This window comes from Carcharodon carcharias, chromosome 18 (assembly GCF_017639515.1).
Source record: "Carcharodon carcharias isolate sCarCar2 chromosome 18, sCarCar2.pri, whole genome shotgun sequence".
NCBI classification, from domain to species: domain Eukaryota; kingdom Metazoa; phylum Chordata; class Chondrichthyes; order Lamniformes; family Lamnidae; genus Carcharodon; species Carcharodon carcharias.
Window position 1 is genome coordinate 37211180 of NC_054484.1, and position 9552 is coordinate 37220731.

Here is a 9552-nt window from a genome sequence, read left to right on the forward strand (position 1 = left end):
TTTAATTGCGTAATTGTACTGAGATGATGAGCATTAAATGCAAATTCACTTGTGACCCTAATATTAGACACAAACTGAAACTGTGGTTGTTGGGTTAGGAGCTTAAAATGTATAACTCTTGTAAATAGATGCTTGGAAAAAGGTGTAAAGATTGGATCCATTTTTATTGTTCACCAACTGACTTTCTGAAATATGGTAGCAGCAGCTGGTTGCCTAAAGATGAAGGTTGGAAATTAGGGAAAAAAAAATCAGACAGAAAACCAAAATCCTAATGGCCATTGTGGATACTGGTAGAAAGCAAGTGTAAATTGTCAGGGAATGTTATCCTCTGATGTTCTCTGAATCTAAACCATATGACCAGTGGAAGAATGAAGTGGATATGTCAAAATGGGTTAGGTCCCTACTAAAATGAAAACAAGGTAAGGCTTAGGCCTTGTCACTACCTATGAGAAGTAAAATGTGAAATGACATATTTTGGATAGCAATGAAGGTCTGCACCTTCTACTAGAGTTCTTGGATGAATTCTACAAGAAAGATGATCCATTAAATGTCTATGAGGCATGGTCAGACATTGATGGATTTCAGAAAAAAAGATTGCCATTCCATGCAAGAATATATCAAGGACTGTAAAAGATTGTATAAAAGATTAACAAGATTTCACTTGTGGATCCCTGGTTCAGAACCATTATTTATATTGCTGTATTGTGCTAAGATATGTCATACAGACAGGTTTGTAACTGGTGTTCAGTTCTCAATGAGGGACACTCTGTTGGATCAGATGTCTGCTGCCTTGAAAAAAATCCTGGGGGAACAGTTATTTCCTTCAGCCTTCATGGGAAAAAGGGGCATTCCATAGTGATATAAAGAATAAAGGACCTCATGTCTGCCAGGTTTTGAAAAGGTCCAGATACTGGACACATGCATCAATACAATAGAAGGGTTAAAGACAGACAGATTGGGGAAGAAATCACCTTCAGCAGATCTGGTTATTATAGTGCAAGACAGAATTGGAATAACAAAAATAAGCAAATTAACCCCAGGAATGTCCGAGGAATGGTTAATAGAAGATTCAGAGTATCATTACGTGGTGAACCACGCAAAGTGGAGAGGTGGGGTCCTTGAAAAGACAAATGACAAAGAGACTTCTGAGAAGAGGATGAAAATATTAAGACTTCCAAACAAATTATGCTGGTCACAAGGCCAGTGATGAATGTATTAGTTGCAGGCTCCTTTAACTCTGCAATAGTAGATAGTGCTTGCACTTGTGCAGTATGTGAAACAGATTGGTCTGCTTGATCTATCAAGTAGTGAGGATCAATGCAAGAGTAACAAATATAAAAGTATTATTTGTTTTAGGCATGCCCGCTCTTAAACTCCTCCCCCCTCCCCACCCCCACCCAACGGGAGGAAAATTCTGCCCTACAAGTTGACAGTTGCCCTGGCATGGACAGTTCATGTAAAGAATTCCCTCCAGATGGTTGGTGGATATGGTTTTCATCATTCAGTCTATGGGCAAAATCCCAAATTTCCTTCTGTGCTATACAGCAGTCCTCCCGCTCCAGAATGTACTACGATTAGTATTACTTTTACTGCACATGCATCATATGAATGCATCATATGCAGGGAGACAGGCTTTAATCAAGGCTGAGGTTTCTGAGAAAATTCAGATAGCACTGAGGTATCATGTAAATTAACTGAAACAGAACTGAACTCAGAAGATTTGGTGCATTATAAAATAGAGGGAATGGAAGTGCCCTGGTAAGCTAATTGGTCATGATGGTAAGATAGTGCTTTTCAAACATGGCAATCAAACTGTTAAGATTTATTACCCACAATTAATCAGAAGTAATGACAAAATCTTGGACTCTGCACAGCTGATAGAAGTGAACAAGGCACCTTGTACCACAAATGGTCATGTGTTTGTGATGAAGGACCTGAGGAGCACAATAAGGTAGATCATGGGCTGGACAGTAGTAATGTGAGTGATCATGACACCCATGACAGAGCTGTCACCAACAAAGGTCAACTGCCCAGAGTGAGTAGCAGGGTGCCATATAGTCCAGGGAGGTCTAGTGAATGGAATTATGTGACAACTATGGAACATGTGGGAAAAGCTATTGGCAAGTTTAAACATTGGTTGACTGTTCAGGTTGATGGCCAAGGAGCAAGCTCTATGGACTGACAAAATGGGGTGAAAGAGTGGAGTGTAAGAAAGCAAAGTGCAAAGCACAGGAATAACCGTTGTGTCAGAAAACAATCATGTAACAGAGAAAGACTTTCTGAAGGTGCCGAAGGGGGATTTTGCAGTAGTAGCCCCAACAGACATAAAAGTACAAGTAGAGGCCATAACTTGGATAAATTATACAATTAAACAGAGGCTATAGAACAGTCTCAGAACAGAGCTAGAAATAGAAGCCCTCATCATTGTGATGTTTTGGTAGCTGCCAATAATTCTGAGGCTAATAAGAGAGGCTAAACAAAAGGAATTAGATAAAATCAAAACACTGCAGATGCTGGGAATGAAATAAAACAGAAAATGCTGGAAAAACTCAGCAGGTCTGGCAGCATCTTTGATGAGGGAAATAGAGTTAACGTTTTGAGTCCGCATGACTCTTCTTCAGAGCTAAAGAAGAGTCATGTGCACTCAAAATGTTAACTCCATTTCTCTCTCCACAAAAGGAACTAGACAGCTGTGAAGAGCTTGGATTGATTCTGAGCTACCGGATAAGGCTGTGACAAAGGTGGATTTATACTAAAAAAAAACGTCCTTGCAAATGGGACCTATAAGGCTAAAGCAAGGCCAGTTGCTAAGGATTTTGATGAGCAACTGGGTGATACAGATGTTAGAGGGGACTCTTCCATGCCTGGAAAAGAAATCTTGAAAATCATTTTAGCTCTTTTAGCCACATATTCACGTAACAGTAGATCATTCAACATAAATGCTGGGTAATACTTTTCAAAGAGAAGCCTTTCTGAAACATTCCAAAGATTTCTTATGGGGTGATACAGCAGAATTTGAGAAACGTATTATTAATAAGATTAGAGTAGAATTTAAAAGTGGGAATCAGGCTTGTGGTGCATTAAAATATATAGGTTCAGATATTAAGCATGGCAGGCCTGGAATAACTTTAAATCAGAAATTCCATTCAGAGTGTGTTACTCCCATCCCAACTAATCACACTAGGTCGTCACAGAAAGATAATGTTAAATCTAAAGAAGAGACAGAACAATTGCAAAACCTGATTGCTCAGTTGAACTAGTTGGGCACTCAAGAATAGACCAGATGCTAGTTTTGGTGTGTTGAAGTTAAGTACTACAATGAAACATCCTAAAGTCAAGAACGTTTAAAGGGCAAAAAAAGGTAATTAAATCTGGAGGAATTCATACCTAAGTTTCTATCCTTAAGTGACCCAAAGAACATGAAACTAGTCATTTTTAACAATGCTGCACATGTTAATCTTCTATATTCTAGTGCAGCTGGTTTCATAATGTTTCTTATGGGGAATTATTGAAAAATTGCCCTTTAAATTGGGAAACTAAGAAAACAAATTGGGCTGTTTAAAGTACTTCGGCTGCTGAAACATTGGCTCTTGCTGAGGTTGTGAATATGGGATTCTATTCGTCAAAAAAATTTATGTGAGATTCTATAGAATGAACATACTGAAGATAGTTCACCCACTGAATATTACACAGATATTCCTTCATTCTAGGATAAAGGTGGCTCTATGAAAAGTGTAAGAGAGATAAAGCTATGGATTGACCTTGCTGGCTTGAAACAAATGCCGGAGAGTAAGGAAATCGCCAAAATTAAATGAGTGGATGCAAGTCATCAACTAATTGTTTTACAAAAAAAAATGCATGTCTGAAGAAATTGTTAGGGGTACAGTAATTCTTTATATAGAATGTGGAGTTTTCTGATACCATTTGTTTTGAAATTTTAGTTATATATATAAACTCTCATTTATATTTTGAGCAAAGGGAATATGTTAATTATATTAATTATGTTTAATGCAGTTGGTGGGCATTAGTTGGAGATTCACTGATTCCCCTATAAATAGGCACAGATTGAAATTGTGGAATTGTGGTTGTTGTGTTAGGAGGTATATGCTTATAGTTTGTGATTTTGTAAATAATTGCTTATAAAGGTGTGTACAGATTGGTTCCAGTTCTATCCTTCACCGATCGGCTTTCTGGAACAGCCTGGCTCCAAATTTTTGACTATGGTCCCTAGTCCAGTGAGTGGAAATAGTTTCTTTCAACCTTACCTGTTCCCCTTAATATCATGAAAGCTTTGATCAAATCACCCCTTAATCTTCAAAATTCCTTGGAATACAACTCTAGTTTGTTTAATCTCTCCTCACAATTTATGCCTTTACTGGATATCACTCCAGTAAATCTACACTCCCTTCCCTCCCAGGCCAATATATCCTTCCCAAAGTGTGGCTCCAAGAATAGTTCAGAATGCTCTAGTTGTGGGCTACTGCTTTGTACAGCTGAAACATGGCTTCCTACCCCATTGTATTAAGACTCTTTGGACCTCCACTGAATCTAGCCTTTCACATTTAGAAAGTACCCTGTTCTATTCCTTTTCGATATGAGAATTCACATTTGCTCCATTGAAATCCATTTGCAACACTTTCACTATCATCAAAGAGCAAGGAGGAATCTAGCTCCAACATCACGGACGTATCATATTGAGTTTGGAGCCCATCCTTTCCAGCATGGAAGTGGTGGCCAGTTTCATGATAGCACTTATAAAGCGAGATGTGATGCAGCATCTGGAGACTGCTGTCTCAGATCCCACTTGGGCATAGGCAGAAGCTACCCAAAGTTTCAGTGGTGCAGCGGAAGCTCAGGCTCAGAATGATGCCATCATGGCTCAGGTCTCAGCGTTTAAAGGGGCAGTCCAACAATCTGCCAACACTGAGTGAGGTCCTGCCCCACAGGAGTGGCTGCAGCATTGTCAAGAAGAACTTGCTGCCTGCCATCAGGATGATAGCTGTGGAGGAATAAAATACGTGTATAATTGTGAATGAAATAAACTACATGTATAATTGGGAAAGGAAATTAAAATACATGTAAAATGAAATTACTGTAGAATGTCCCCAAACAGTCACAGAGCCAGCACATAAATTAGCAAATCAAAGGGCCATTGCTATATTCCCAGACTAAGGGGCTCCAGATGTCAAATACGGCTGCAAAATCCAAGAGGGAAAAAAAACTATTGTGTGTGTGCATTGCCCAAGATATGTAGTCATTAACACTATCTATTTGCTGAACCATCGACATTGTCCTGTCTATTTGCTAAACCATAGACATTGTCCTCTCTAATCGTTAAATCATTAACACTGATTGCTATCCTTTGAAGCCAATATTGTAATTGCCCAAGTTTCTGTCACAAACCTTTTGCTATATCTATGTGTATAAAGAGGTGTTAGTCAGAGACTGGTTGGCTCTGTTGTATGTGACTAGGCTCTCCGTGATAACACGATTTTAATAAAGACTTCCTAGACAAGCCTCCAGGGTCTGAGTGTTCACTCCGTTTTTCCGCAACAATAGTAGACTCCCTCAGAATGTAGGCATCTTGGCTGCTGCCAAGGTAGATAGCAATCACCAACATAATGCTTTTGTGGATGGTCGCACACAAACTGCACAAAGATGGAATGGTAGCCCTTGTGGTTCCTGTACCTAACCCTGTTGACATATGGGGCCTGCAGAGCCACTAGCATGCAGTCAGTCGCTTCCTGCAGGACTGGGAATCCCACTAACCTGGCAAAGGCTGCTCATTCTACGTCTCCCTGCTGAGAGAGAACAAGATGAAATCACCTCATCTTGCCTACAGGGCCTATATCACTTCACAGGCGTAAAGGCAGATGGCATAATGGGAGATATTTGCTATATCATTTGCTCCCAACTGGAACAATCTTGTCATGTAGATGGCAAAGGCGAGTGTGATCTTTACAATCATTGGCAGTGCCATCCTTGCTATGAGGCTGCAGGTTTTGAAGGAGATGGTACAGTTGAATCTGAGTCAGCTCAGGCATTGCTCCGGATGAGACAGAGGTTTCAGAAGTGCTTTCTGAAAATCCGTGCTGTGTATAGAATTCTACAACTGCTTGGCACTCCAATCCTATCACTGCTGACTCTTCTGGCACAGACATGGCACTTCCTTACTCGCGCCCTTCAAAGCATGGGGTGCCACGCGTGCCATGTCAGAGGTGGCCGGAAGTACCCAAACCAACAGCATTACAGAGCCCAATTTCACGGCCTCTATGACTGACTGGCAACAAGAGCATGAAAATATTTTCTGAAACACTGCCTTTGCAAGTTGAAGTTATTAAAAATGTATCAACATTGCATTCAAAATCACCTCATAGTGCCTCAGATAGATTTCCAACTTAAAAGAAATACACTTTTCCATTTGTACAGAATTCTACTAATGAGTGATTGAATTTGTGCATATTTGCAGGCTACAGAGTTCCCTTTGGCTACTAGTTGGTAGCAAAAGAGAAATATATTAAGGAAGATTTTTCTGGCACCCATCTTCCCTGGAGCTGGACAGAAGTAACAACTTCAAAGTACAAAACTCCTGCCCAGGCCCAGCATGTTTAGTTAAGTAGTCAGGGTTTTGGGGATTTTCCATGCTGTCGAGTCCGCAGTTCCTCAAAACCATTACTCTCTATTTACAGCAAGTATTTACACATTTGGACCTCTACACAAGGTTGCAGCTTCTCCTTCCAGATCTCTCTTACTTCTCAGATCTGACATTACTATTACATCAGCAGCGTGTATGTTTCTGATGTTAACCCTTTACTCTGCACAACACTGTTGGTGTTTGCTATCCTGACCTAGTACATGACCCATGGTTCCCCCAGTCTGACATACATCTCAGGCTTCCAACTGGGATCATATTCCACAATTTGGGTCTTCACTGCTGATGGAGAAATCAAAAACCACAAAACATTCTGGATATACAAAAACCGAAGAACTGAATGTTGCCTGTCTTTGTCCTGTCCCTGGGTCTGCCCCCCACTGTCCTGCCCTCCCCACTGGCCTTCTGATCAGTGGGGGTCCAATCACCTTTCCTCCAGGAAATTGAAGGGGGAGGCTGGAATTCCCATTTCCTGCTTCATTAGCAGACACTTTGCTGGTGTGCATTATTGCAGGTACAGACCCAGCTCCTGTCTATCCCTAGGGAAGCCCTGGAAATCCTGAGGCAATTAAAAGGGCCATAGATGGATCAAAACAGACCTAGGGCTATTTTTCCTGCTCTTTGTACCCAGAGAAATGGCCAGTCTTTGGGATCAAAGGGTAAAAAAATCTAGCATATTAAGTTCATGCTCAGATTAGAACTTCAAATACAAGCATTAATAAAGGTACTCAAAGATAGGAAACAATGTTGCCATTAAGCTTAAATCAAGTTATTTTGTAATATTTCATACTTTATTTTTAAGAACTTAATGGATCCAGGGGGTAAAATGGCAGAGCAAAACATTTTTCTAAAAGTACTTTGATTGGTTCATGTTCACCTTCCTTTTATTGGTTGGTGAGTCATTTAAGATTATTTTGATAAGTCCCGAGATGTTTCTCATCAGTAACTTTCCAACTAGTTTCCTTTGTTCAGGTTTGCACTTGAGCCAATTATAAAGGCAAAACTGACAAATTTCAAGTGTCACATGTGCTATATGGAAGAAGATAAATACAGGTAGTTAACCGAGTTAAATAGCAAGACAGACAGAAGGAGGCAGACAGACAGACTAACCCAACCTGGAATGAATTCAGTCAAATATTCAAACCACTGGCGCACAGTAGAATCTCCAAACAGATAAATATTTTTTCTACGAAGACAGTCTGTAATTCTTGCAGGAGTGTCAAACCGGCGATTATTGCAGGTCGTTGACATCCATTGGTCCTTATAATAAAAACCAGATGGTGACACCATGGGCTTTCCCCGGGCACATTCTCCGAGAGCTGTGGCTGAAAATAAAGAAAACTAAGAAATGGGAATCAAAACGCACTGTACCTTAGGTTATCAACACATTTTCACAGCGGCTAATAGAGCAAATCTTCATTTTTTTAAAATTCATCATGGAATGTGTGCATCACTGGCTAGGCCAGCATTTGTTGCCCATCCCTAACTGCCCTTGAATTTACCAGTCACAAGTTTACCAATATCTTACCTGCCCAAGGTAAAGGCTCCACAGTTATATAACTTGTAGAACTGGGTAATATGGGCCTCTTGATATTGATTTCACTGAAAATATAAAAATGTTGCACATTAAACCATTGAATCAGTTTAAAAACTAAATACATACAGGAAATAGCCCAATTCCAATTTTAAAAATAAAAGGGTATTTTTCACGATAGATTAATATTTAACCTTTAAATTTATTTTGACGGAAAATGTAATGGTTAGCTATCCTACTAGATCACAGGCTATGGATAGAGAGGAGTTCTGGATGAGAAACCTGGACGTATGGGTTTCTGAGGACATTCACAGCAGGAATGTCTTGAAATGTTTCAACAGATTTCTTGCATGACAGCCAGTCAGTTTGACAGGCAGTTTCCCTGTTGGGTGGGAATGCCTGCGGCGCAAGATCACAGCTAAGGATCAGACAGCAGATGGGATAGGAGGATTGCAAGGGAAGTATCACAGGGTGTAGGAGTGCTTGTGTTTGGGGGAGAGGAAGAGAGCATGGTGATTAGGAAAGTTGGAGATTGTGAGGTGAAAATCATGGGGAGAGTGTGCATTTGAAATGGAGGTGAGTGTCTCAGGTGATCCTGGACAGGAAAGCAGGTATGCTTATTGGGTCAAGGGGAAAACACTCCTGCACCTTATAGCCCACAAGCAGTACTGCAAAAGGCATTGACCTTCTGGATTCAGCCCTTCTTACCTCTTTTTGCTTACTGGGTTTCCCATTTTTGGCAGCAGCATGGAATACCCTGTTTTTGGACGCAGGTAACCTGTGAGCTCTGTATAGGCCGGTAATATTGTTTTTGCATTACAGGTCTGTAAGACTGTTACTATTAATTCACTGCTTCGCTGCATGTTCGTGCATGGTAAATTGTTTTTGTGTTATCATTGGTGCTCTGAAATTCATCCCCACAATAGAAAACAGGACAAATTCTTGAGGAACAGGTGCTTCAGCACACTGCATCAATGCGAGATAACAGCTAGCAACATCTCAAAATCTATTCAATGTCTATGATATCATTGGAAATTAATTTTAAATGCCATGCAATATTTCTCAGGTGTCCCAATTTCCATGGCCTCTCCCCTCCCCAGCTCTGTAACCTCCTCCAGCCTTTTAACCCTCTGAGATATCTACACACCTCCAGTTCTGGCTGCTTGCACAATCCCAATTTTAATTTCTCCACCACTGGCAACCATGTAACCATGGTTCAGCATGGGAAAGGTAAAGTCAAAGTAAAACAACCTCAATTGACATACCTTTGGAAATAACGCATCTCTTCTCCAATTAAGATACCTTTCTCATAAAAACAAAAAAACTGCGGATGCTGGAAATCCAAAACAAAAACAGAATTACCTGG

General features: G+C 40.4%; 1 protein-coding gene across 1 annotated transcript in view; it reads right to left on the bottom strand.

The window, feature by feature from the left end:
* The window catches only part of LOC121290429 (NXPE family member 3-like), a 265342-nt gene extending 256422 nt beyond the window's left edge, over window positions 1–8920 (bottom strand). Inside the window, exons 1-3 of the mRNA XM_041210866.1 lie at window positions 8895–8920; window positions 8181–8254; window positions 7768–7977 (exon numbers count right to left, since the gene is read on the bottom strand). Of these exons, the coding sequence (XP_041066800.1) occupies window positions 7768–7977; window positions 8181–8254; window positions 8895–8920 (310 nt within the window). The remainder of the gene's footprint in view (window positions 1–7767; window positions 7978–8180; window positions 8255–8894) is intronic.
* Window positions 8921–9552: the final 632 nt, after the last annotated feature.